The 23465-nt window shown below is 41.6% G+C and overlaps 10 protein-coding genes across 10 annotated transcripts; 5 read left to right on the forward strand and 5 right to left on the reverse strand.

The window, feature by feature from the left end:
- Positions 1 to 1135: 1135 nt before the first annotated feature.
- On the reverse strand, positions 1136 to 1600 carry EAE97_011065 (uncharacterized protein; the record flags this gene model as incomplete). Its single annotated transcript, XM_038881580.1, has 1 exon — positions 1136 to 1600. The coding sequence occupies one exon, from the start codon at positions 1598 to 1600 to the stop codon at positions 1136 to 1138; it is 465 nt and encodes a 154-aa protein (XP_038727507.1).
- A 2085-nt stretch (positions 1601 to 3685) lies between these two features.
- EAE97_011066 (uncharacterized protein) lies at positions 3686 to 4096 on the forward strand (the record flags this gene model as incomplete). The annotated part of the gene is made up of 1 exon (XM_038881581.1): positions 3686 to 4096. The coding sequence occupies one exon, from the start codon at positions 3686 to 3688 to the stop codon at positions 4094 to 4096; it is 411 nt and encodes a 136-aa protein (XP_038727508.1).
- Positions 4097 to 4918: 822 nt separating this feature from the next.
- EAE97_011067 (uncharacterized protein) lies at positions 4919 to 5440 on the forward strand (the record flags this gene model as incomplete). The annotated part of the gene is made up of 1 exon (XM_038881582.1): positions 4919 to 5440. The coding sequence occupies one exon, from the start codon at positions 4919 to 4921 to the stop codon at positions 5438 to 5440; it is 522 nt and encodes a 173-aa protein (XP_038727509.1).
- A 987-nt stretch (positions 5441 to 6427) lies between these two features.
- On the forward strand, positions 6428 to 8139 carry EAE97_011068 (uncharacterized protein). The gene is made up of 2 exons (XM_038881583.1): positions 6428 to 7183; positions 7244 to 8139. Exons 1-2 carry the CDS (start codon positions 6826 to 6828, stop codon positions 8017 to 8019), a joined length of 1134 nt encoding a protein of 377 aa, XP_038727510.1. The 5' UTR covers positions 6428 to 6825; the 3' UTR covers positions 8020 to 8139.
- A 3023-nt stretch (positions 8140 to 11162) lies between these two features.
- EAE97_011069 (uncharacterized protein) lies at positions 11163 to 12222 on the forward strand (the record flags this gene model as incomplete). Its single annotated transcript, XM_038881584.1, has 2 exons — positions 11163 to 11318; positions 11377 to 12222. 2 exons carry the CDS (start codon positions 11163 to 11165, stop codon positions 12220 to 12222), a joined length of 1002 nt encoding a protein of 333 aa, XP_038727511.1.
- A 255-nt stretch (positions 12223 to 12477) lies between these two features.
- Positions 12478 to 14067, reverse strand: EAE97_011070 (uncharacterized protein; the record flags this gene model as incomplete). Its single annotated transcript, XM_038881585.1, has 1 exon — positions 12478 to 14067. One exon carries the CDS (start codon positions 14065 to 14067, stop codon positions 12478 to 12480), a length of 1590 nt encoding a protein of 529 aa, XP_038727512.1.
- Positions 14068 to 14478: 411 nt separating this feature from the next.
- Positions 14479 to 15264, reverse strand: EAE97_011071 (uncharacterized protein; the record flags this gene model as incomplete). Its single annotated transcript, XM_038881586.1, has 2 exons — positions 14479 to 15020; positions 15087 to 15264. The coding sequence occupies 2 exons, from the start codon at positions 15262 to 15264 to the stop codon at positions 14836 to 14838; spliced, it is 363 nt and encodes a 120-aa protein (XP_038727513.1). The 3' UTR covers positions 14479 to 14835.
- Positions 15265 to 15644: 380 nt separating this feature from the next.
- On the reverse strand, positions 15645 to 18023 carry EAE97_011072 (uncharacterized protein; the record flags this gene model as incomplete). The annotated part of the gene is made up of 7 exons (XM_038881587.1): positions 15645 to 16121; positions 16195 to 16460; positions 16510 to 16775; positions 16833 to 17258; positions 17337 to 17717; positions 17775 to 17915; positions 17971 to 18023. The coding sequence occupies 7 exons, from the start codon at positions 18021 to 18023 to the stop codon at positions 15645 to 15647; spliced, it is 2010 nt and encodes a 669-aa protein (XP_038727514.1).
- A 285-nt stretch (positions 18024 to 18308) lies between these two features.
- EAE97_011073 (uncharacterized protein) lies at positions 18309 to 20144 on the reverse strand (the record flags this gene model as incomplete). The annotated part of the gene is made up of 3 exons (XM_038881588.1): positions 18309 to 18941; positions 18994 to 19164; positions 19212 to 20144. 3 exons carry the CDS (start codon positions 20142 to 20144, stop codon positions 18309 to 18311), a joined length of 1737 nt encoding a protein of 578 aa, XP_038727515.1.
- A 495-nt stretch (positions 20145 to 20639) lies between these two features.
- On the forward strand, positions 20640 to 22720 carry EAE97_011074 (uncharacterized protein; the record flags this gene model as incomplete). The annotated part of the gene is made up of 9 exons (XM_038881589.1): positions 20640 to 20825; positions 20878 to 20982; positions 21040 to 21148; positions 21199 to 21353; positions 21411 to 21760; positions 21813 to 22243; positions 22294 to 22374; positions 22423 to 22500; positions 22557 to 22720. The coding sequence occupies 9 exons, from the start codon at positions 20640 to 20642 to the stop codon at positions 22718 to 22720; spliced, it is 1659 nt and encodes a 552-aa protein (XP_038727516.1).
- Between the last annotated feature and the right edge of the window lie 745 nt (positions 22721 to 23465).

The raw sequence follows: 23465 nt of genomic DNA on the forward strand, positions 1-23465 counted from the left end.
TATAACCCCTCGCGACATAGATGTAGCAAACATAACGAGATTTTTTTTCATAAGCATGGCTATATGAGTTCCTCAAGTAGATCTTTACTTGACTGTCTTCATCCGTTGAGAATAAAATTCACCGAGAATTTTGGAAGTCTACAATTGAATCGAGCAATCAATATAATTGAAATCAGTGTAGGCAATAGTATACTACAGTGAAACTATGGCGTGTATTAGCATATTGATATTACAGCTAGTATATATAGAAAGGAGGTTATATTATTCTCGTACATATTCATATACTAAAAAATACTAGTAATATATTGAAATATTAGAATTCAATATAAAATATATATTTCTATCCAAATTAAATTAGAAATAAGGGATTCCTATTCAATTTGAAATAAGGAATAGAAACTTGTCATTTAATACAAATAGGAATATATATTTTATATTGGATTCCAGTATTTCAGTATATTGCTAATAATATTAAATAACTAAATAATATTGAATACTTTCAGTATTATTGAATTCTATACTATATACATATATATTTCGAAAAAATTCGATATATACCACTAAACTAACTCATATATGGAATACGGGAAATACTATTGCCTACACTGATTGAAATAGAAATAATTTAACTTTTCGGTGAGCACAAAGAATCGCAGAGGTGTGTCCGAGTGTATCTGTTCTTGAGATATTATCATGAAGTTTACCTAGACACCGCAGACTTCAGATCCAAAGAGATCTAAGCATCCTTTACTTCCTAAGTTTCAACTCTAGAGAAAAACAAATTGGCTTTCCGATCTGGAATACTCTGTGAAAAAGTTTAACAGAATTCTAACCTATCAAAAATCACATTGCAGAACGTGAGACCCAAGTTTGCCGAAGTGGAGATTTGTTAACCGATAGTTTATCTCTCAGTTGCCGAGAAAATATTAGCGTTCGCAGCCGACTTGGAATTAGGCGTTGCATGTTGTAAAGCTTTGGCTTCCTGGCATATTACATCATGGCGTATAGCTTGAAATATGCTTACAGATCATCATGGCATTCAAACACTATCTCAATGTCAAATAGCATGGTTGCTACATTAACCAACGACAAGAATTAATTGATAGGATTAATTTGAACATCAGTTGAAGAATATCTAACTTTCCTCGAGAGGACTTGAGCGTCTGTACATAGACACTCTATAGATGGAATTCTCTGCATACAACCTTCCATCCTCATGTACTTGTCTACATTCCCACACCCATTCCTTTTCCAAAGATAAAAGCCCATTCAATTGCAATATCTCTGGTACTATTTCGCTATCAACTTCAGGTTTCCATTCGCGAAACTGGCAGAAATCATCGGCTTCTCCATCCGGATTGTTGGTGAAATATCGGGTTTCATAATTCCCGCCCAGCTCTTTGGGTTCCAGTCGAAGTACAATAAGCCAAGGAAATACTTTTAGCTTATCACCAGAAACCTCTCTTGACTCGTTCACATTCGAGTGAAAGTTGTTAGAATAAAAGAATCTTTGAAGCTCACGAGGGCTTGGGGGTGAGCGCATTGGGAGACATAAGAATTGCACTCGGGGATCATTCGTGTTGCCAGGTTGGTTCGACATGTTGCTTTGTATTTCGAGGGACTCTTAGTCAGAGATTTGTATGACTGTCATGTGAAAAACACCTAATAAAGCTCTGGTTATGGCCGCGCTGAGACTTACATAATTAATAGCAATCCTGATATCATGTCAAGAGTGATATGACTATGATTGCTTTCTGGGTTCCATACTAGTTATAGCAAACTTTGTTGCACGTGAGGCTAAACTCGTGTGATCATCTGAAGTATAAATATTTATGTTAGCCAATGTTTCGGGGAGGGATTATCTCGCAGTAATCAATGGAAAAGGGATCTGATGATGAGTTTCTAGATAGTGTTAGGAAATGACTAAGTATATCCTGTTTTATTTATGTCTTTTGCGTTTCGAACGTGTGTTCAGACATCATTCGAGTGATGAAAGCCAGCTGGCATGTTCAAGGAGTCATGAGAAATGCACGCAGCTATAATAAGTATTTAAACAGACTTGCAACGAAACTTGAGTGTTTAACGAAAATCAAGTTCCATAGTAGATCTCGTAGTGGTCTGATGGCTTATGGATATTCTGACAATCATATGTATCAAAACATGGATCAGAACAGACAAAGCAGATTTGAACCCGGCTGCACTTTTCTCAAACTTTGTCACAATCAAATCAGTTCATCTACTGACATACACGTTGAACTGAAACACTTTTTTAGTCCTACAATTTTGAATCCAGCTACGGCTCTCAACAAATTCTCCCCCGTATTTGTTATTCATGATGCTTCTTATGCGATCCAAGTAGTTTCAGTACACAGGAATGGGGGGAGAATCCTACACATGCTGCCCAGTTTTTACATCCCAAGACAACCAAATGACGAGCCAGATGGACCCAATCAGTTTTTACAGTTTGTTTGTAACCCGCCACTAAGTCGGGAAAGAGAGGTTAGTGAGATACAGTTGTTGAAATCGTTAGGATATCGCGAGGGGAAAAATTTAACTGGGAATGTAAATACATATCACATGTACATAGATCGGGTTTGTATATCTATCTTGCGTGTATCTGGAGGCGTGGACCAATCTAGATAGCTCTGATGAGAACCAGCATTAATGATAGCTTAGTTTCAATGATGAACAGCGATCATAAACCAGATTACAAGAAGAGCCTCTGTCTATGTTTATAATGAATTATCTTCAAATTGTTCGTCTCCATTGACTATGTGCTTCGTATGCTGTCGTCAATTTTAGAGTCCATGAAGCATGATTTGATCTTTGGAAGAGGACTTTGCACTATACTGAAGCTGATGAGTGATATCAATGAAGATCTCACCTTTCACTACATTTAGGCTAGATTACCAGAAAAAGTCAGCAGTTCTTTCATGAAGTCCATCAAAGAAGTCAACAATCGCTCAGATTAATACTTCCTCTCCGATCCGATTAATCTATTCCTTGATATCGGTAGCTTGAGAGAGAAAAGATGACCATCTTGATATTTCGCAAGAGCTTCGAAAACATGAATCGTCAAAAGGGGCTAAAAGCACCGTAGAACAGCGTGCAATCAGCATCTTTTTCCTGAATGAAGAAGGACATGGAGAGAATCACAAGTAGATTATTTGTAGAACTTTAGCGTGACGTTTTTGAAGTGTTACTTTCGAGTATGCCCTGGATGTTATTATAGTAACGATGGAAACACAACCTATGGGGGAAAGATTGAGGGGAGAATGAGGGTTTGTGGCTTGTAGTTTGTTTTCACTTTTCATCTGTAATATGGTGAAATACAAGCTTCACCTAATTGCGATCGACAAATAAGTATACTACCCTGAAATTGTTTGAAAAGCTGTATGGCTTAGATTTCATATGTTTGTCTCCTCAATCTTGACATCACCCAGCCATGAAATGTTATATGACAACAAGTGATGACTTGAAATGATGTAACGAACAATTTCAATGATGAGAAACAGTACTTGTATGAAAGATTTACTATCTTCTATGGCCTTATCAGGAGCCCGACAGTAATAATTACCTTGTATTTTGACACGAAGTACAATAATCATCATTTTTATCTCACAAATTCGGGGGTAGCTCTTCTGGGATTCTCGACTTTCTACATCGAACTTGCTCTTCCTAGATCATGGACTTCCCGTTGGAAAATATCTTTGCGCCCTGCTGCGAGAACCTCACCCCCACTAATACGGGCAGCTGCCAGAGTCCACCAAGAGAACTGACGCATTTCTTCAGCCCCGTAGTTATGAATCCATTAGAAGCTTTGAACCATCGTCCCGAATCTTTTTCACTCCTCGATAACCCATACATAATTCAAATTACCCCAGTATTTCTTGAAGGAGAATACCGCATGGGGCGACGACCAACACAATATTTCATTCGAGTCCCCGAGAACTTGGAGCCTGAAGGGCCAAACAAGTTTGTTCGATTTGTGTCCGCTGGAACTTTGAGCGGGGAGGATGAATGGAAAAATTCATACTTTGGGAAAGAGGGGTATGATAAGAGAGAGTCTTTTGGTTGGAGATGTGAGGATACTTAGGATCATGACTGGTCGTACGAAGTGGTACTTTGGAAGAAAGAATAATGATTTAGCGTGCAAGAAAATCATTCTGCGAAGGCATTTAGGGAAATTTTAGCACAGCATATGGGTTTTATACCAGGTTGAAGAATTTACTTGTATGATAATAACAGCTCGTAATGTGTAAAGTGGGAACGGCATAGGGCTTTGCAAAAAAAGCAAGCGGTGCGGAACAAATTCGTTTCATTATGTCTGAGTTCGTACCTCGACTGCCAGCTACCAGGGCTCTAATAGAAACCTGCGTAACAGAAAGTCAAAACCTCACAGCGTGGACAAATCTTATGATCTATGATATCAATCAAACTGTTGTTTTCAATCAAATCAGAAAATAAATCATGACACCCTAGTGGTCACAAGGACCATGAAGAAATACCATCTTACATCAAAATCAGGAGTTTGTCTGTATTGCCAATTTGAACTATCTGGAATGCGCAAGTATTCCGACTCTTACGCCTACTAAGCCAGGTGACAAATGATTGCGAGCTACCACAAGACTTGCGTCAAAAGATTGTGATAGGAAGATGAAGAAGACGTCGGGGACTGCAAATACACAATAGTGTTGTTCGATTTATAGGATAGAACCCCTGATCTCAATAGCACTCACTTGCAAGCTAGATGACAAGGCAAGATGTCTGAAAATGATGACACAATTATCGGAAGGACGACTGAATAGATATGTACGCATATATATAAATCGGCTAACATCCCGCTATAGGTGCTCCAAGTTCACCAATTCTAATTCAATTTCAATATACAGGAGAACCTGGCTGTATTTCTATCATTATGGAAGCCCAGCCTTCGCCTGACGATGCTTTTGCACCCTGCTGCAGATCATTGAGGCGTAGCGATCCACCCAGTATACTCACTTACTTCTTTAGTCCCGAAAACTTAACCCGTAACCCACTTTCAGCTCTGAATAACTGCTGCTACGTGAGTATTGATAGAGCAATGGTTCCTTGCATGATCGAAGTGACTATGCTTGGCCACGGAAAATTACCTCATTACTTCATCCCCGTACCGCCAAATATTCAACCTCAGTTTCCATCAGTAGGAGAGTTTGTGCAATGGACTCTTCAGACGCACCCAGGGAATCAAAATATGATGGATGTCGAGTCTTTTTCGAGGGGACTTCCATTTTTCTGGGAGTGCTCCGGGGAAATGTATGGAGTTGGACTTCCTCATCTTCAGTACAAGGCTGTTGTTTTGACAGCCCCTGTGGGTGCTAAACTTGTGCAATATTCTGATTGGTGGGTTTCTCTGACATACGATGTCGTAAATCGAGGCAGAGGCAGAGGTACAGGTTGACTGGGAGGATCTATGACTAAGTTAATTACACGTAGAACTCTATCCATAATGCTCTCAATGATTGTCCAGTTCTAGTTCTCTTGCAAAATCATGAAAATTGGGGTATGGATGAAACATGAGTGACAGTGATGATTCAAACAAGTCTCAGTACCTCTGGCAGATTGCGCTTAGTGTGATCATTCTTGGAAACGTATGTGACATGGATATTATGTGTCAGTTTGCTCAACATAATTCCTAGATTTGATTGAGGCAATAATCACAGAGCAACATATGCTAAAGCTTGTAATGTAACTCTTTACTCTCAGAGAGGTCTGATAGGAAAAAGCATTTATGAACTCCAACAATGGGGGTAAATGAGCCAAGCGAAAAGAGCAGCTCTATAGCACCTGAAGTACTGCCTGAAATCACGTCTCTTGAAAACGATGGAGCAATATGAAAGATAATGACTCTAAATTGTAGACAGAAATTGCACGTCAGGGCGTGACTTCTTTCACAGATGCATGACTTCATGAATACTCTAATGCCAACTGATTGACACGGCGACAAATGTAACTCTAAGATAATTTAGACACCCAATGGAACAGGGAACATCGATCTTGCACCGACATACTTGACGGTAATGTAATTGTTATGCTTCGGCTAAAGCTACTTGCTCTATACAGATCTAGAATCAAGAGGCAATGAACTCAATGGACAGTATTTCTCCTCAGGTACTGGACGATGCATATCTGATGAGATGTCATAATAGAGTTATTTTTCCAATTACATCAATCCTTTAAAATGTGGAGTTTTCCCCTTAAATAAGCTCAGAAATCCTTCGCCTGTCGGTAGATCAGACCCCTCTAACTTAGCGCTGGCAGGGACCCCCAACTGTGCCACGGCCAGCGTGTCATTGACCACTTACAGGGCTCATCTATTACGCCATGGCCCCTTCGTTTTAATTTCCATCTGATCTTGACCACCAAACAAAAAGAATCTCAAACCTTTAAAAAAACAAACGTGCAGAAAAGACGAGCTGAGAAATGCACGACGATGCACGAACTGGAAATCCTGAATACGAGAAAAGATGGGGGAGTATTATCCTCTCTTCTGTATCTTCATTTTTTGTTGTTTGATTTCTGTTGCTTGATTCAATATTCTTGGTAGGTTATTTACTCGGTCGGTCAGCCTCATTGTTTTCCTGCCCTTTTCCGTTATCACAATTGTTTTGGTTTGAATATGCATATGAACTGGTCAATTCATCTTTCATCTTGTTGATTTCGTTTCGAAACTTTCTTTTATTCTGTATTTCATCCTAGTCCGTTACATTTCGAGCAGTCATACTGCGTCACAGCATTCACGACGTTGATAAATTCATCTGGGCCTCGGCCAGCCAATCCTTCAGAATGAAGATAATCTCACTACCACCTATTCCTTTGGCCCTTTTTTTCACGACCATTAATAAAGTCCTCGCACAGAAAGACAATGGAGAGGATTGTTCATGTTTTCGGACGGATAGTGCGTCATCTGGATATTTCACATACCATCGATTCCATGATTTTCGAACGGTAGCAGCAGCTTCGCAGACTGTGCCCGATTTAATTTCGAATGAAAGTGATACGTCTAATGCACTGGCAACATCAGAATTCTTCTCGGGGCAGGCTTGGAATAATGATTGGTCGACGCAGAATTGGAATAATAGCGATTCAATGGAGAGTGGAAGTGGTGTGCTGATGGTTAATTCGGCCAATAATGTATACATTGGTATGTTACAAAATACTTCTTCTTCTTCTGCCAATCTAGGTACTAATGTACCTTTCGCAGAAACTTCTACCGATAATGATACCTCTTATGATACCTACCTTACCCTCCGCACAGCGCGTCTCGAGGGCTTCCAATCCGTTGCCGAATTCGACTCTAACGAAAAGAATTTCCAGTATATGTCCGCCCGATTCCTAGCTCGAGTCGTTGGTTCCGAAGGAGCATGCGCTGGAATGTTCACTTACCTCGGGTCTGACCCTGTGCAAGAAGCCGACATCGAGATCTTAACATCTGGTCCCCGTAACGTGGTCCAATACACAAATCAACCTTCCTTGAATAAAGAAGGTGATGCCGAACCCAGAGCCACAAGCAATGCCTCGACTGCAGACGGCGCTATGGATTGGAGTGTTTGGAATATATATCGAATGGATTGGATGCCCAAACAGACATCATGGTATGTTAATGGCGAGAGTGTAGCAAATATTACATACCAGGTTCCGAAGGATCCAAGTAGTCTGATATTAAATATGTGGAGTGATGGAGGGGAATGGACGGGAAATATGAGTTTGTATGATGAGGCGTACCTGCAAGTTCAATGGATTGAATTGGCTTTCAATACTAGCGGGGATTTTGCGGGCAGCAAGAGGGGTGTGGAAAAGAGGAAAAACAAAGGCTGTAAGGTTGTTTGTGGAATTGATGAAGGAGTTAATGTTACGGGTACCCCGGCGTTGTTGATCAATAATACGAACGCGGCGACATTGGGATGGAAGGAGGGGACAGGGTGTATGGGGTGGGTCCCCGTGTTTGTAGTTGGGTTGGCTGTTTTTGGATTGTTGTGATCTTATCCGTCGATGTTATGATATATATTAGACAGACATGACATGGTTTTGGTGCTGAGGGAGAGCAATCTCTGTATTTTAAAAAGTTATCAAATAATGAATGTGAAAAGAGATTTTCATGCACCACACTACCCTAGCTACCTGTATAGCATGAGATCTGAACTGGTTGAAAACTCCATATAATTCTTGCTGTAATTCTGAAGTGTATCTTTCGGAAACTCGAATAGCCTTGCTAAAATTCCTAGATCTTTTGTTAATTATGCACATATTCACATCTTGAATTTAACCTAATCCCCCTCGGTTTTCTCAGCTCCCTCGCTTATGCACTTTAGCATTTCACCAAAAAATGGGGCCTACTCAATCTTAAAGGTCGAGGGTCTCTTGGGAAGACTTAAAGACACTCGTTCACTAGATTGGGGCTTACTTGACTCAATTATTTGTAAGATTACCTGATCTCGTTCAATTCAAATCATTCACCTCCAAAACCCCCTGCTTCTAAACACTTTCGCTTACTAATTCTTTGGAATCATGATATGCGCACATATATACCTCTAGTGCTCCCTGCAGGAACGATCACCATGGATTTATCTTCGATACCCCTCTACTAGATTCCGCTGATCTGCAGGACTGAGAGCTTAGGGCTGATGAGAAATATGGTACACGACAGTGTCGAATTTTGAGTTGGAGATTGCCGGGGTTTTTGGGATCGTATGATAATGAATCTGGTCATTGGGCCGAATGGGATTTGGCCTTTTTGCTGTCATTCCTGTTTGCGATCTTTGAGAATGGAATGATAGGAATCGAATGATATAGATACCTCAGAATTCCTCATTCAAAACTCTCGAGTTTGGCAAGTTTTATTGTACATACTCTGATCCATCACATCGATCATATCTATCTTGCAAAGCGTCTTCCAACACTTCTCGTCCAGGCTGCCCATACAAAATCGTAACCCTGAGCTTTAGCTAAGACCTATAGTTTCTCAGTGGTATGTGCAAGGTCTTTTATGATCCCCTGGGACAGATTTCTCGGATACGAACAGATAGCTACTAGAATTTTAATATCGAAGAGGGGTAAGGAAAGTGAATACCTACTCTTTTCAATCCCATCTTTACCATGTGACAGACAAGTTTCTATTCAATGGAGAAGCATCTTGTGATATTATTCACCTCTTGCTTTTGTATTTATTGGCCTGCTTATTGGGTTAGCGTTTTTCGCTTATTGATTTTTGTGATTCACAAGCAACGTATCTATACCTCTGGAGTTCTAATAAAAGAGATACGACTTCACAACTCGTAAATCTTGTACGAAATTGCTATCCCACTTCGAATTTTCTTCCGATAGGCTGGAGCAGAGCTCGTGGCTACCTTCAACGGAAGATGATGCAATACTGAAAGGGGAGAGGGTGAAGAATGAGGTTAGCCGACGGTAAATTTCCGGAATGTATTTGAAGCTGTTGTTTCACTAACTACAGATGAATAATCAGATCATCTACATGATTCAGCTAGCTAATTCCCCGCAAAAGCTACACCTCGCTGGTCATGATCAAGTTGATAGATTTGTTCACTACATTTTCAACTCTAGAGGCTTAGATAACTCCCGAATCAACAATTTGTCAAGTAATTTCCGTTCAAAACCCGATCTAGTTTGTCAAGTCATTTGCCTATCGCTTCTCCAATCCCGCCATGAAGCCGATAAACTATATTCTATCCTGTCCTTAGGTCTATCGAATATTTCAGCGAAATTTGAGCACCATTTCAACATTGTGCTTGACGTATGGTGATTTCACATGAAACTCTTCTGTTTAGCTATCGAAACTGAGAATCAGCTCACATTATTTATCTTCCCCTTTGCTATCAACACCACGTCTCTGACGATAGTACCAGGCTGAATAACTAGATAAGATAGAGTTCAACACCGTAGATGTTTTATGCATATTCTCAATTGTATCTGGTCCCAGTATCTGGTATATCCAAGTCGGAATACTTTCAAGTGCTCTTCGGACAGGTGAATCGATCAGATGTTTGAGGACTACATGCTCTTGCTAATTATATAATTTCATCCAATCTACTAGCAACTTATCATTAATACAATCTCTACGCATCATATAATGATTCGAAGTCATCCTCTTTATGAGAAATCTAATCTCAGATACCCCTCTTTGGTTGATCGGTGAATACATTCACTTTTCTGTTTTATGGACCCTAAAAATTCTCTCCGTACCTTTCTCACCCTCTCTCCCCTTATTTAAGAAATCAATTTGTTCAATCTAATCAATATACAAACGTGGATAACAAACCGTTCACACACATATTGTGTCTTGCGCGCTGTGTGCACGACCATGCGGCTCTCATAGAATAAGCCAGGCGTGCGGCTGCAAAGACCCTAGCAGTGAGCTTCTCCGGCGGAAGCCCTCGTAATTGTCTCGAGTTTTAACTGAAATTTATCATGGTTTCAATATGTGAATTTAGCTCGAAATATTGACAACAATAAATATACAGCGGCAATTAAAGGATTAAAATTGCGGTGGGATGATAGTCAGTTTTTGCCCCGAAGTAGAACTTTCGTTTGGCAATTTGCAATCCTTAATGACAAATTTAGGTGCTGTACCGTTCATAAAGTTGTCATTGTTTCTGTGAATGCACCTCGGGTCTATTGGAGAGATTTATCCATATTAACGTTAACGAAGCGACTCATGTTTCGTTGCAGCTCCAAACGATCCGAATTGGTTTCTCAAATGAGCTAGTGTCGGATAAGCTTATTAGCCGTTCTACACTTTCTCCACTATCATAACTCCGAAGGCACGTCGCTTGAGTCACTACCTTCGATGAAACAAGTCCGAACTACGGTCGTATGATACTCGTTCCTTGATGTAACCCTACATGCGGGGCAGGTGAGGGGAAATGCAGGGAGGTATAACGTGTAGCCTTTAAGCATAGCTAATGTTGTTGTTACTACATAGCTATAAGATGCAGAATTCGGTATTTATTTAATGCTGTGTAAGTTTGATGCGGGGATGTGAGAAAGGGGTTGAAGATTGCGTGGAAGCCTATATAAAGACATCCTACAGACTCGAAACATTTCTTAATCTCATTCATACCTCCATCTCAATTTTAAATATTATCAAGGCAATCATACGCAAAATGGGAAAGAAGGTCATAGCCGCCGCGGTTCATGCCGCTCCAGTCTTCATGGATAAGAAAGGCAGTATCGAAAAAGTTTTGCAACTAATCAAAGAAGGCAAAGATCAAGAGATCGAGTTATTAGTATTTCCCGAGACGTTCATTCCTGGATATCCAGTAAGTCCCTTCGGTGTTTTCTTTTGCTGCACAAACTTACACAGACCTTTCAAAACAGTACTTCATTCACACTCACCCACCTCTCAAATGCGTTGACGCACAAGCTCAATATGCGGATCAAAGTGTAGTCGTCGGAAGAACAGGGGGTGACCTCCTTCCTATCATGCATATCTGTGCCGAACTAAAGATCGCTGTTTCGATCGGAATATCAGAGCGCGTGGAAGGCGGTCATACATTATTCAACTCTCAAGCGTTTATCGATACTGACGGCACCCTTCTTGGAGTGCACAGAAAAATTCAACCTACGCACTCTGAGCGCACGCTCTGGGCACAAGGAAGTGGACACACCTTGAAGGTATGGCCAAGCAGCGTTGGCCGAATAGGAGGACTTGCTTGTTGGGGAAATGCAATGAATAACGCACGTCAAGCATTAATCGAAGATCGGCAAGAGATTCATGCTGCAGCATGGGCAGCTCTTAGCACTGTATCGGGATTTGAATCGGTAGCAAATATTCAGATCGAAGCATTGATGAAAAATCATGCATTTACAGCACAAGTATGGGTCATTTGTGCAAGTAATTACGTCGATGATAGGACTTTGGGGTGGATGGAGAAAAATCTGGGACCGCAGGATCTTGTCAAGAAGGGTGGGGGATGGAGTGCGGTTATTCATCCTTTTTGTGCTGTGTTGGCGGGTCCACATACGGGAGCTGAAGAGAAGTTCTTGAAGGCAGAGATTAACTATGATGAATTAGGTGCCGTGAAAGTTTGGATTGATGCTAGTGGCCATTATAAACGTCCTGAAATATTGAAGTTGGACGTTGATAGAAGTCCAACATGGCCGGATGATGAAATACTGGCAAGTGGGGCTTCTATAAACCCCCACGACAGAGTAGGAAGTTAGGAACATGTGGGAATTTAGTATCAATGGATTGTTGGTTGCCCATGGCGAGTTGCCTTTCAATCGATTTAAACACCGAAATGTAAGACTGAAGTTTGGATACTTGAAACATTGATTTCAGCAAATTTGCTCGCAATGTTAATGTTTGTATTGTTCCTTAATCATACATCGAGTGATTGAATCTATACTTCCTTTCACAAGTAAACCTCAGATAAGCATAGCATCAGCCATTGCCCTCATAACCTCGTTAACTTTCCTCTACAGTACACCTACTGACTCCTTAGCGATGCTTGCTTCAACGATTTCCGCAGCATGAAGTATCCTCGCCCAGCTTGCGCACCCAATCATAGTCTTGCACAGATTTCCATCTTTGTCCCTTTCTTGCATATTTTGCTCTCCAGTTTTTACTACACCAAACTTCCTGTAGAACTGGTGTGCCTGCTTAGACGAAATTGTGTATGGACGGCTACCGCGGTAGTACAGTGAATCCTCCCTGTCCCTCATGAACTCCTTTCCCCATTTAGCGATACGAACAATTTCATTTCTGAGTCTCTCGGCATGTGCATGCTTTGAAAGAGCAAGATATCCATCCACAAGATGATGTAGAAAAAAGGATCCGTCTGAAAGCATTCTTTGAGATGGATTTGGATTACAGTGATCGAAAAGTGCGCCCTCAGGATCCATTGCTGCTTCCGTGATTTCTATTGCCGTTGACAGATATTTAGGATTGTTGGTAGCTTCGTACAATAAAGTGAACCCATGAATGGCGAATCCACTATTATATGACCATTTCATACGTTCGATTTCCATGGATCCATCTTTATTTATCTTCAATTGATCCCAGATGAGTTTATCTTTTGGATCTTGCAAGTTCACCTGAAGCCAAGTCAATAAGATTGTGGCAAACCTAAGATAAGATTCAGCTTTATCGTGGGTCTCAATGACATGAGTTGACGGTAAAGCTCTTATTCTCAGGGCCGATATAGCAGCTGGACCAACTGAGCAAGCAGCTCGAACTGTCTTGTCTGAGAGATGCCATGCAATGCCACCTGACTCTTTCTCCACAAATGGCATGATAAAACACTCCATAACGTCCTTGGCTTGAAGTAAAAACTCGAGCTGTCCCGTAACTTCATACGACGATACTAAAGCTTGAACGACGTGAGCATTATCATCATAGTAAATGTCTTTGTTTCCAAGGAACATCTTCCAAGCACAGAATGCATGGTAGTCCTTGTTCCAGTATTCTTGCTGTACTGCGGCGACTTGATTTATTCTCGAAGGCGAAAGACAATCGGCAGCTGCATGAAGCATGATCGAGACAGGCCATAAGACATATGCGAAATCATTTCCTTTCCCCAGAGTACTTTCGTGCTCTACTTTGCCCTGGAATTGACGTTTCTCTTTGCAATAAAAGTATTGGAAAGTTTCCTCAGCTAGAGTTCCAGATTCAGTCTCGGTGTTCTTTGCATCAAATATGTATGATTCACTTCGGAAGTATGACGAGATAGCCGGTTTAGACGGATCCGGACGGGGTAATTGCGCCTGAAATCGCTCCAAGTCATCATCGCGAGGCTCCTCAACGTGTACCACAGTTCGCTGAATATGTAATTCCCGGAGTTGCTGCTCTAGAATCATTTCATCAGTTTGCTCAGGGATCATAGACTGTTGCTGCTCTGCAGTCATTTCATCAGTTTGCTCGGACATTGTAGACTGTTGCTGCTCTGTAGTCATTTCATCAGCTTGCTCAGAACTCGTAGACTGTTGCTGATGCGGGGTAGTATCTTGATCAGGCCTCTTAATCTTTTCTTTGACTTTTCTAATGCTCCTCTTCACGAATTCTCTCATCGTAAGTTGTAATGTTGTTTTGTGAAATAACGTTTATAGAAGACGGAAGAATTCCAATAGAAATCAAAAGAGCTCGTAACTTACCTTTATTTACAGAATGCCAAATAGCTTTACTGTATCGCGATTGCCATGAATCTTAGCTGCGTTGCAAACAGTGCTTGGAATGCGGGCAGGTACGCTCGGGTGCGCCTGCACTGGTTTTCCAAGGTTTACATCAGTGTCATTGCGCCACATTAGGGGCTCAATGGTACAATGCCACACACGAATAGAGTTTCTGATTACCACAATTGCAATTACGGCTTCTCATGTGGTAATGATTAAAAAAGTATCCTTAATTGATTGAAGTTATTTTTGTCTGGGTTAACAAAGAGCATATACACCATTCGATTGAAAATTATGTTTTTGAGTAAGAACTAGCAAGCTGCGTCATTGAATACTCAAAACACTCAATGCTTTGTCGCTTCTTCCTAGATGCTCCCATAGAAGGCAATCAGGGGAGAGGGTAGAACTTTCCCGATTGGTCTTGAAGATTAAGAGACAATAGCACATTTTCGTATTAATCATGTCGTTTATGCCCAACGCAGGCTTCCTCGACTATTTATGCTACTACTTCTTGCTAATTGGCAAATTATTTAAGTTCTTGTCTAAAGATTCATTGACGACCCCCTCCTTCGGCTAACCACCTAGGAAAGTGAATTTTCTATTGTAAGACCAAGTTATTTTTCCTGTGGTTCTTGGCTGTACACACATTTTTTAACTCAACATCTCTCAAACGTTACCCTCCAATCCCACGACCGTAGTCTCCCCATGCTTGAACGTTCTGATTCCCTTTCTGGTGATCTTCAACTGACTCCCACAATTAGGATCTGGACATGCTATCAGTCCGTCTGTGGTCATCCAATCGTTGGAATGAGTGAAGCGTTGCTTTGCTGCTAGTAGAGGGAGAACCGATGCTACGAACTTGCTTGTTAGTCTTTGCTTAATTTATTGGTCGGGAATCCATGAGCAAAGTAACGAACATAAACTGTAAATGCTAATTCCTTGCCCAGGTGGTAAATATAACATTTCTCCCTCGAGAGTAAAATGATCACCTTCCTTGGCACCACACAGGATTTTGGAAGAGGGAGGACAGATAACTTCGACACGGAGATCAAAAAGTTGAAAGGAATCATCAATCGGGGTTGAAGATGTCGCCATTTTTATGATTGGGTTCGGAAGTAGAGATTACCAAAATGTGTTGTGTATGTAGTGGTGTAGTGATGGTAGTAGGCTTGGATTTGAAATTTGGCTAGGAGAGTGTAGCCTTATTCCCGAGTAAGAGTAGATTTAGACGTGTCTTTGGGATGACAGTCTTGATATCTAACCTTACCGAATAACAAGGTTCCCAAGATCTGTCAACGCAATAATCCACTAAGAGACCGAATACTATCGGCGTTCTACGATAAATAATCATTATTCCAGGTTTCCCCGCACGATATGAAGGATCCCCCACTTTTGAACACCGATAATGGAGATAGTGACATCTGGAATGCTGATTGCAGATCGAATTGAGATATGAGTCAACACACTTTGACAACTTAACGAGGAAGACTGTTATCGGACAAAAGGTTCCCCTCGCTCATCCAAAAGCCAGCATCGGTCAACAAACCATCCCATATTTCCTTATCATGTAATAAATCTGTGCTGAAATTAGGCGTGCTCCCATTTATCGAAGTGGTGTCTGTCGATTCACCAGTATCCTGATAGGATTGAAGAGGTCTGGGGACCTGGTAGCTTGTACCCACATCGGTGTTCATTCGATTCTGGAGACTCTCTAGTGACGTTGGATCTTCGTGTTGATGCGAATGAACGCCGGGATCTCGGACTTGACTGCTAGCATGGGATTTCAATCTATGGTATTTCCCCACGAGATTTTTCAAGAATCGTGCTTGCATCGCGCAGCCCGTCATTTGTGTAGCACATTGTTCTGAGAAGGTATCGGATGAGAGGAGAATGGCCTGTAACGATTGAGTCTCGAGATCTAAGCGTAAATTCTTAGGAAGAGATAAAAGCAACTGCCATTGTCAGTAGTTTATCTCAGAAGTTGCGAAGCATTTATAAAATCTTGACGCTAATGAATGTACCTACCTTAATGAGGAATATGGCGGCATAAGCAGTCATCACATGAACAGAGTCCTGTACAAAATAGAGTTGTTTGAGAGGCCCAATGACTTTCGATATATTCTCCAACATGCCGACTGCGCTCGACGAACATTGCCATAGTGCTGTTTTTGACACTGCAGATCCTTTCTCTGCAGCTTTAAGGGATTGTTGCAGAGTATAGGAGTTGAGAAGGAGGCGGAGATGCAAACCATAGAAGTTGACAAGGAATTGCTGAGGAGGTGCGACCATCTCTGTGGGAACTTAGCGACAGTCCAGATATTAGGAGAGTATGTAACAAACCATCTTCGAATTTGGGTAACCAATCCTTTTCCCAGGTGTTTAACTCGGTGTTTAGGAGTTTGGACAAAATCTCTGACCGGAATTTTTCAGAATCTGATTTAGTCGATGACGAAAGCTCGATAAACTCGGCACTGATTAAACGTAGAGAGACGAACGCCGAGAGAAGCAGATCTCCACCAGGTACAGCATATTCTTCTTGGTACCATTCGCTTGCTTTCGATATTAGATTATTTTGGTCTATCATCCAGGGTTTGTCGAGTTGTAAGCTTAAGCTTCGATTTGTTAGAGAATATGGTCGGGATGAGGATGGAGTGAAGACTAACCTTCTATCATAGACAAACAATACTAGCCATGTTCTCTCAATATTTCTAGCTTCCCTGATGCTTAATTCATTGGCTGAGATCCGCGGCTTTTGTGTCACCGGTTTCAGTTCGTGCCACCCAAGCTCAATACACATGCGAATAGCATAGCCAACGAGTAGCCAGGTGCGTATCTCAGCTGGTTCTTTCCAATAAGTAAAGATCAATATTGCTTGAACGATCTCTGTGGACTTGGCTCCCCGCGTAAATACCCTTCCGAGTAGATTTTCGGTATGCGACCTGAGTGTGGGATGAAGCGCGGGGTGAAAAGCTTTAGAAGAGGCTGAAAGAATCGCAGTGAGAAGGAATGATGAACGTTGGCGAACGTAATCAAATGTATGGAGTTTAGGGTCTAGTTGACAGATGTATGGATTTAGACAACGCATAAAACTATTCCCTGTCAGATACACAGACAATTTTCCTCATAGTTCCGTCTTCTTATAAAAATTCAGAATCATTGAATCTTACCTATCGAACAAACCAAGTGCAACAGGAAAACTAAGCATGTTACATGTAATTGGATCATTGAAGCTATCTGCACTTGGGGTTGGTGATCTTGGTGGAGGGTGAGGTCTCAGAACATCCGGCACAGAAAGAATATTCTCTAGAGAGAATTTCCCAAATTGTGCTTCTCTACTTAGTATCCCAACTTGTTGTAACCCTTCGCTACCCCAGGATTGTGCAGTCTGAGGTGGGGATGTATCTAATATGCCACTTGATGTAACGTTTGGAGGTGTTTGTCGTTCCGTCTCACTACGAAGACGTGTTGCAGTTGGAGGTTGGTTGAGTGACTCGGCAATACTTCCGCTTTCAATTTGTGCATTTGACCTCTGAGCCTTTCGTCTTATCCTAGAGATAATTAGTACATGAATTGTGCTGTGCTGCATTCAGTGAGATTATGAATACTTTGTTCCAGGCTTTCTCCCTCTTCGATGCTGCTCAAATATACATTCCAGCGACTTTCGTTTGCATCGCTCACATTTTTCATCGAACGAAGTACTTTTACACTTTAACTTTACACTCCGGCATGTTAAACATGCTATTTGACTTCAGGTGTCTTGTCATTATCAATATCTGAAAGTTCTCCTCGAATGTAACTTACCTACTTAGTTTTGAGCTAGGATGGCCAGGAATTGCAGATGACGGCGAAGACATTGTTCTTGAACAATTTGTTGGAATAGCATTGATCAAAAGGAGAAACACTTTTTCAGGCAATTCGAATACATATAAACGGATCTAGATTCCAGGATGCAATGCACTGTTCCAGACTAATGTCCGGGGAAGATAGAAGATAGTCAGATAGCTTATCAGTGACCTGGCTTCTAGCCTGCTATCATTCCCCCACCTTTGTACAAATTTCGCCTCTTCTCTTTTCGGGCTGTAACCCCGACAGTGCAGTTGCTCAAACGGTGAAAGTACCAAATTACTTCGATTTTGAGTTTACTGTCTATATTCCGCTCCACAATCTCCCATTGCTTCGAAGATATCTTTAGCTCTTGATCTACTTAATACATTCTGTATCGCCTCTTTATCTTCTACGTCGAGAGTAAATGAGAAAGCTTTGAGATTTTCATCGATGTGCTCGCTGATCCCCATTCTTGCACCTATTATGACAGCCCCGACATAATCGTGATCCAACACCCATCTTATCGCCGCACTGGAGACAGAAACGTTATGCTTGGATCCAATTTTTGCCAGAATGTTTAATAATTCTTGGAAAAGCATCCATCCTCCCCATATATTGATCATTTCGAAATACTTCCGATGACTTGGGGTCATGTTCTCGTCGAAAAGATTGGGAGCAGGTTTTCCAACCCATTTATCAGCTAAAAACCCGCCACACAACGAGCCATAAGTGAGTAGTTTAACGTTATGTTTCCTACAGCTTTCAGCCATCTTAAAAGTGGGTCTGAGATCTATCAGGGAGAACTGAACTTGGTTCGAGACTACCTTGACACCGCTTTCCAAAATTTCGCACATGTGATCTGAGTCGAAATTGCAGAGACCCAAGCTTTGGACGTTGGGATGCGTCTCTATCAATCGCGCTGCTTCCACATATTGGTGATTGTTGTACTAAATTATTTGTCAGTGCATCCACTGCCAACCCTTGCCATCGTGTACATACATCTTGCCAATGAAATTGCAGCAATTCCACGCTTGTGGAGTTTATCGCAGTGAGACGCTCTGACACATTTGCATCTACAACCTCTTTCGTTACTTGGATAGGTTCGAAGACCGCCCATTTCGTCGCACAGTATATCTTCTCGGAGTCTTCTTGTCTCGATCGAAATTGTCCCTGACAAATGTTAGTAGGCTAGCTTGCAATAACGACGCCTAACTTACGAATGTCACTTCGGCATCGCCATAATGATCAGCCATATCATATGCAATGAGCCCAGAATCGACATGCTTCCTAAAATGACGATCAATCTTCGATCTAGAGGCAGTCCCCCAAGCAGGACTAGAGAATTGCCAGAGCCCCATAAACATTCTAGGTACTTCAGCCGGTCCCAATTGAAATGATTCTAATGTACTTTTCGATGATTGAAATCCATTTGTCCGACGAATTTCATTCTTCTGTAAAGGTTGATTTTCACTACCAGTTCCTTCAATCAGTTTTTCGAGACAACAAAGCCCACGGTCAAATGGGAAATCTTGCCCGCGAGCAATAGCGATACTTCTGCAGGCATGCAATACTTCTCGTAATGTGGCAACAGTCTTAGAATCCTTGGTATTCATAGGGCGCATTCCCGAACTGGTAAGAAGTAATTTCTGTACCGCTGTTATTGACTGTACCACATCCCCATCAATAGTTGCTAGAATTTCCAGTAACTCTTCTCCTTCTGCAGTTCTCTCGTCCCACTCCAAATTGTGTATTTGTTGTATGACGCTAGTGAGAAGCTCCACACTTTCGAATCCAAATCCACAGCCCATTAGACACCTATATCGACTCTGAATCCGCTGAAGATCTGTATTCGGTTGCGGCAAACCGCCAGATGTGCTGAAGAGCTCCGGTATGGATGATGGCTTCGTGTTTGCAAGGTACTTTGAAGCAAGTTTGGTGAGACCGGCTGTATTCGAAGTATTTTCTCCTAAAAGACCTCGAAGTATTGATCGTAGACCCTCCGCTGGCATATTTGCAATGATGCAGTCTGTCATCATATTAACATGAGCAGCTTTCGCTGGAGACTTCGCAACATTGTGTTCACTATCCATATTGCCCAAATGTGGTGCAATGAAGGGAGATTCGATTGATTGATCGTTGAGAGTCTTCATGAGGGTTGTGATTGAAAATTCTTGTACTCAAACTGAACTGTCTGCTTCAGAGTATATAGACCCTCATCGATTTGCCCACTCTCCATATTTCGCCCCCAATCTTTACATAATTCATCGCGAAGACGTGCATGTTTGAAAGTTATCGACAGATCTTGGTGGGGAAATGCCTTATCGTCTTGAACACCGAACACGCTAGATACCCCTGAAAGAATTAGTTCTGTATTACACGGGGTCTTAATAATCCCCGACAATTTGCCTTTCATGTTTGGACACCGATCTTTACGTCCTGCTTATCTTGTCAAATACATGGATTTCAAGATACTGCAGGTTCCTAATGTACCTCGACTATACCTGGTTCAATATGCGGTATCTGATGTCGAAGGGGTTCTTAAGCCCTGGAGTGATATATTATGTCGATCGAGACCCCCTTGACATCAGTACAATTGCCTGTACCATCCTTCTACTTGATGATAACGCATTATTTGGTTTTTACTCATGACTTCAAACTCGACTGAATCCGTGGATCCAAAATCGTACATGATGAAATCTGAAGTGTTTTCTCATCCAGGAACCGATCTCGACACCGAAATGGGCTCCACTGAAGATGTTCCTGCTGGGGAAGAGTTGAAAAGAAACATGAAGGGGCGCCATATCAATATGATAGCTATCGCTGGTATGATCGTAGGTCATTCTCAACAAGATCAAAGAACTGTGTACTAATGGTACAAATCAGGGAACGGGTCTGTTTCTGAGTTCCGGGACTACAATCGCCCAAGCTGGTCCCGCTGGTGCATGGCTTGCATACATTTTCATGGGATTTGTAACCGCAGGGGTTAGCGTAAGAGTTCCAAATTCCTTCATAGCAATGGGAATTTAGTGATTAATCAAATCATAGTATACGACTGGAGAAATCACTGCGTTCATGCCAGTGACTGGTGGGTTCGTGCGTCATGCCACGGCATTTGTTGAGCCTGCTCTAGGAGCCGCGACCGGATGGAACTTTTGTAAGCTCTGATATCTTCGTTCTCGGGGGACTTCGGCTTATTTGACTTAGGGTACACAATGGCTATCTCAGTGCCAGCGGAACTAAGTGCAGCTGCAACACTCATCCAATTCTGGGATTCGACCACAAATCCAGCGGTTTGGATTACTGTGTTCTTAGTCGTGATAGTATGCCTCAATTTCTGTGGTGTGCGAATGTATGGTGAAGTAATAAGACCTGAGAACTGCTCGCTTATCGTTTAGAAACTAATTGCGATTTCTTAGTCCGAAGTTATTTTCGCTTCCATGAAGATTGCTCTCATCATTGGTTTAATTATTGCAGGACTAGTCGTTGATCTTGGTGGGGGACCAAAAGGTGAACGACTAGGGTTCACTTATTGGAAATCCCCCGGGGCATTCAACGAATATCTAGTCAGTGGTAACACAGGGCGATTCCTAGCGTTCTGGTCCTCTCTCATTAGCGCTGCCTTCAGTTATGGCAATATTCAAGTGGTGGCACTTTCGGGTACAGAAACAGGAAATCCCCGAAAGATAATCCCAGAAGCTACGAAGAAGACATTCTTCCGTGTCTTCTTCTTTTACGTTTTGAGCATCTTGATAGTAGGAATGATTGTGTATGTCATTCTTCTATCCCATTTTGTACTTTATCCGACTAACAATTCTTAGTCCATACGATAGTGAAGCTCTATCTGTTTCTACTGGAACAGCTGCCTCATCTCCATTTGTTATTGCTTTCAAAGCCGCTGGAATCAAGGTTATGCCTTCTATAATCAACGCTGTTGTCTGTACATCTGCTATCAGTAGTGGATCTGCTTGTATCTTCCTGGCGTCTCGTGCACTCTATGGACTGAGTGCGGATGGCCATGCTCCAAAGATCTTTATGAAGTGCAATCGATTTGGTACCCCGTGGTATGCTGTTGGTCTGAGCGTGCTGCCATCACCTCTTGTGTACATGGTCGTTAGTAACCAGGCATCTGTTGTGTTTGGGTGGTTTGTAAACATTACTACGGTGGCGGGGCTGATTGGATGGGTCGTCATTGAAGTTACATATCTCAGGTTTTTCTACGCCTTGAAGCAGCAGGGCATTTCTCGAGATCGTGAGAAATTTATCCCCCAGCCTTCATCTCGATTACTAATGGTGTTGTAGCTTTACCTTACAAGGGCCCCTTTCAACCTTACGTAGCATGGATCACGGGATTCATGATCTTTTTGATTGTGCTTTTCTCCGGTAAGGTTATTATCTTTAATGACATTTTTTTGCTAATGAAATGCTTAGGATATGCTGTATTTTTCCCAGGAAATTTCACTGCTTCTGGATTCTTGACATATTATGTTAATATTGCAATATTTTTCGGTACGCCTCTTTTAAATCTCACATCAACACATGCTAATCAAGTCAATCATTCGTAGTCCTTTATGTGTTTTTCAAGATTTTCCTTAAATCAAAAATCATTCCACTAGAGAGCATAAACTTTGAAGCTGAGCTAGACTCAATACGCAGATGGAAGTATACATCCGAGCTCATGAAAGAGGAGCAAAGTCTCGCGAAAAGACTGTGGAATAAAGTTTTCTAATCTTGTCACGGAAACTTTATTTCCGTAGTACCCATAATATATCCTCTATTTCCTGTATTTGTAGTTTTAGCTTATAATGAAAGATATTCGTTGGTTATTGTTCATTGCCTTCACTCATAGACAACAAACTGATTAACTTCGGGTCTGATGATGGTTTTGTACTTCCGGTAAGATTTATGCAATTGAAAGTCTTCAATCGTATATTGCCAACAGACTTATGCTCTTTTGTCCCAGGACTAAAGTTTATGTCTCAAAGTTGGTATGATTTAGTGGACCCATGCGCTTTCAGACATGCTCTCTAAATAGAACTTTGAGAATGCATTCTCATCCATCATTTATCCGAATGATGTCTGTGGGCTAATTTTCTGACGGCCGCCGGTAAAATACACTCTCTGTTGATAGTAGACAACTCACCCATGCCTCAGAGATGCATATCCGTCCTCTACTTGAGCTGAGATGCAGAATTGATCGTCATAATGCAGATTCTCCCCGCACTCCCCCACACGTCGTGCGCGGAACATTCCCCGTGAATTTGAACATGCAATTGGCAAGCGGGAACTATTTCGGCATGTTATCCAATGTTACTTGCATTACCGGTCGTATTTAGGCTAAATGCTATGTTCTCCTCAATATCTCCACTGTCGATGAAAATAATCTTCGATTTGACAACACCAAATCAGGTGATCTGGGAACATATATACTTTCTATTGTCTCATTGAGAAGTGAAGTGTTCATACTCCAAGCA

The sequence above is a fragment of the Botrytis byssoidea genome, assembly GCF_014898295.1.
Source record: "Botrytis byssoidea strain MUCL 94 chromosome Unknown BBYS_033, whole genome shotgun sequence".
Lineage (NCBI taxonomy): Eukaryota > Fungi > Ascomycota > Leotiomycetes > Helotiales > Sclerotiniaceae > Botrytis > Botrytis byssoidea.

Bases quoted from the DNA above. Each gene is read 5' to 3' on its own strand.
- EAE97_011068 (XM_038881583.1), top strand. From the start codon at position 6,826: ATGAAGATAATCTCACTACCACCTATTCCTTTGGCCCTTTTTTTCACG. The intron at 7,184-7,243 runs GTATGTTACAAA...TACCTTTCGCAG, and splicing joins GGCCAATAATGTATACATTG to AAACTTCTACCGATAATGAT.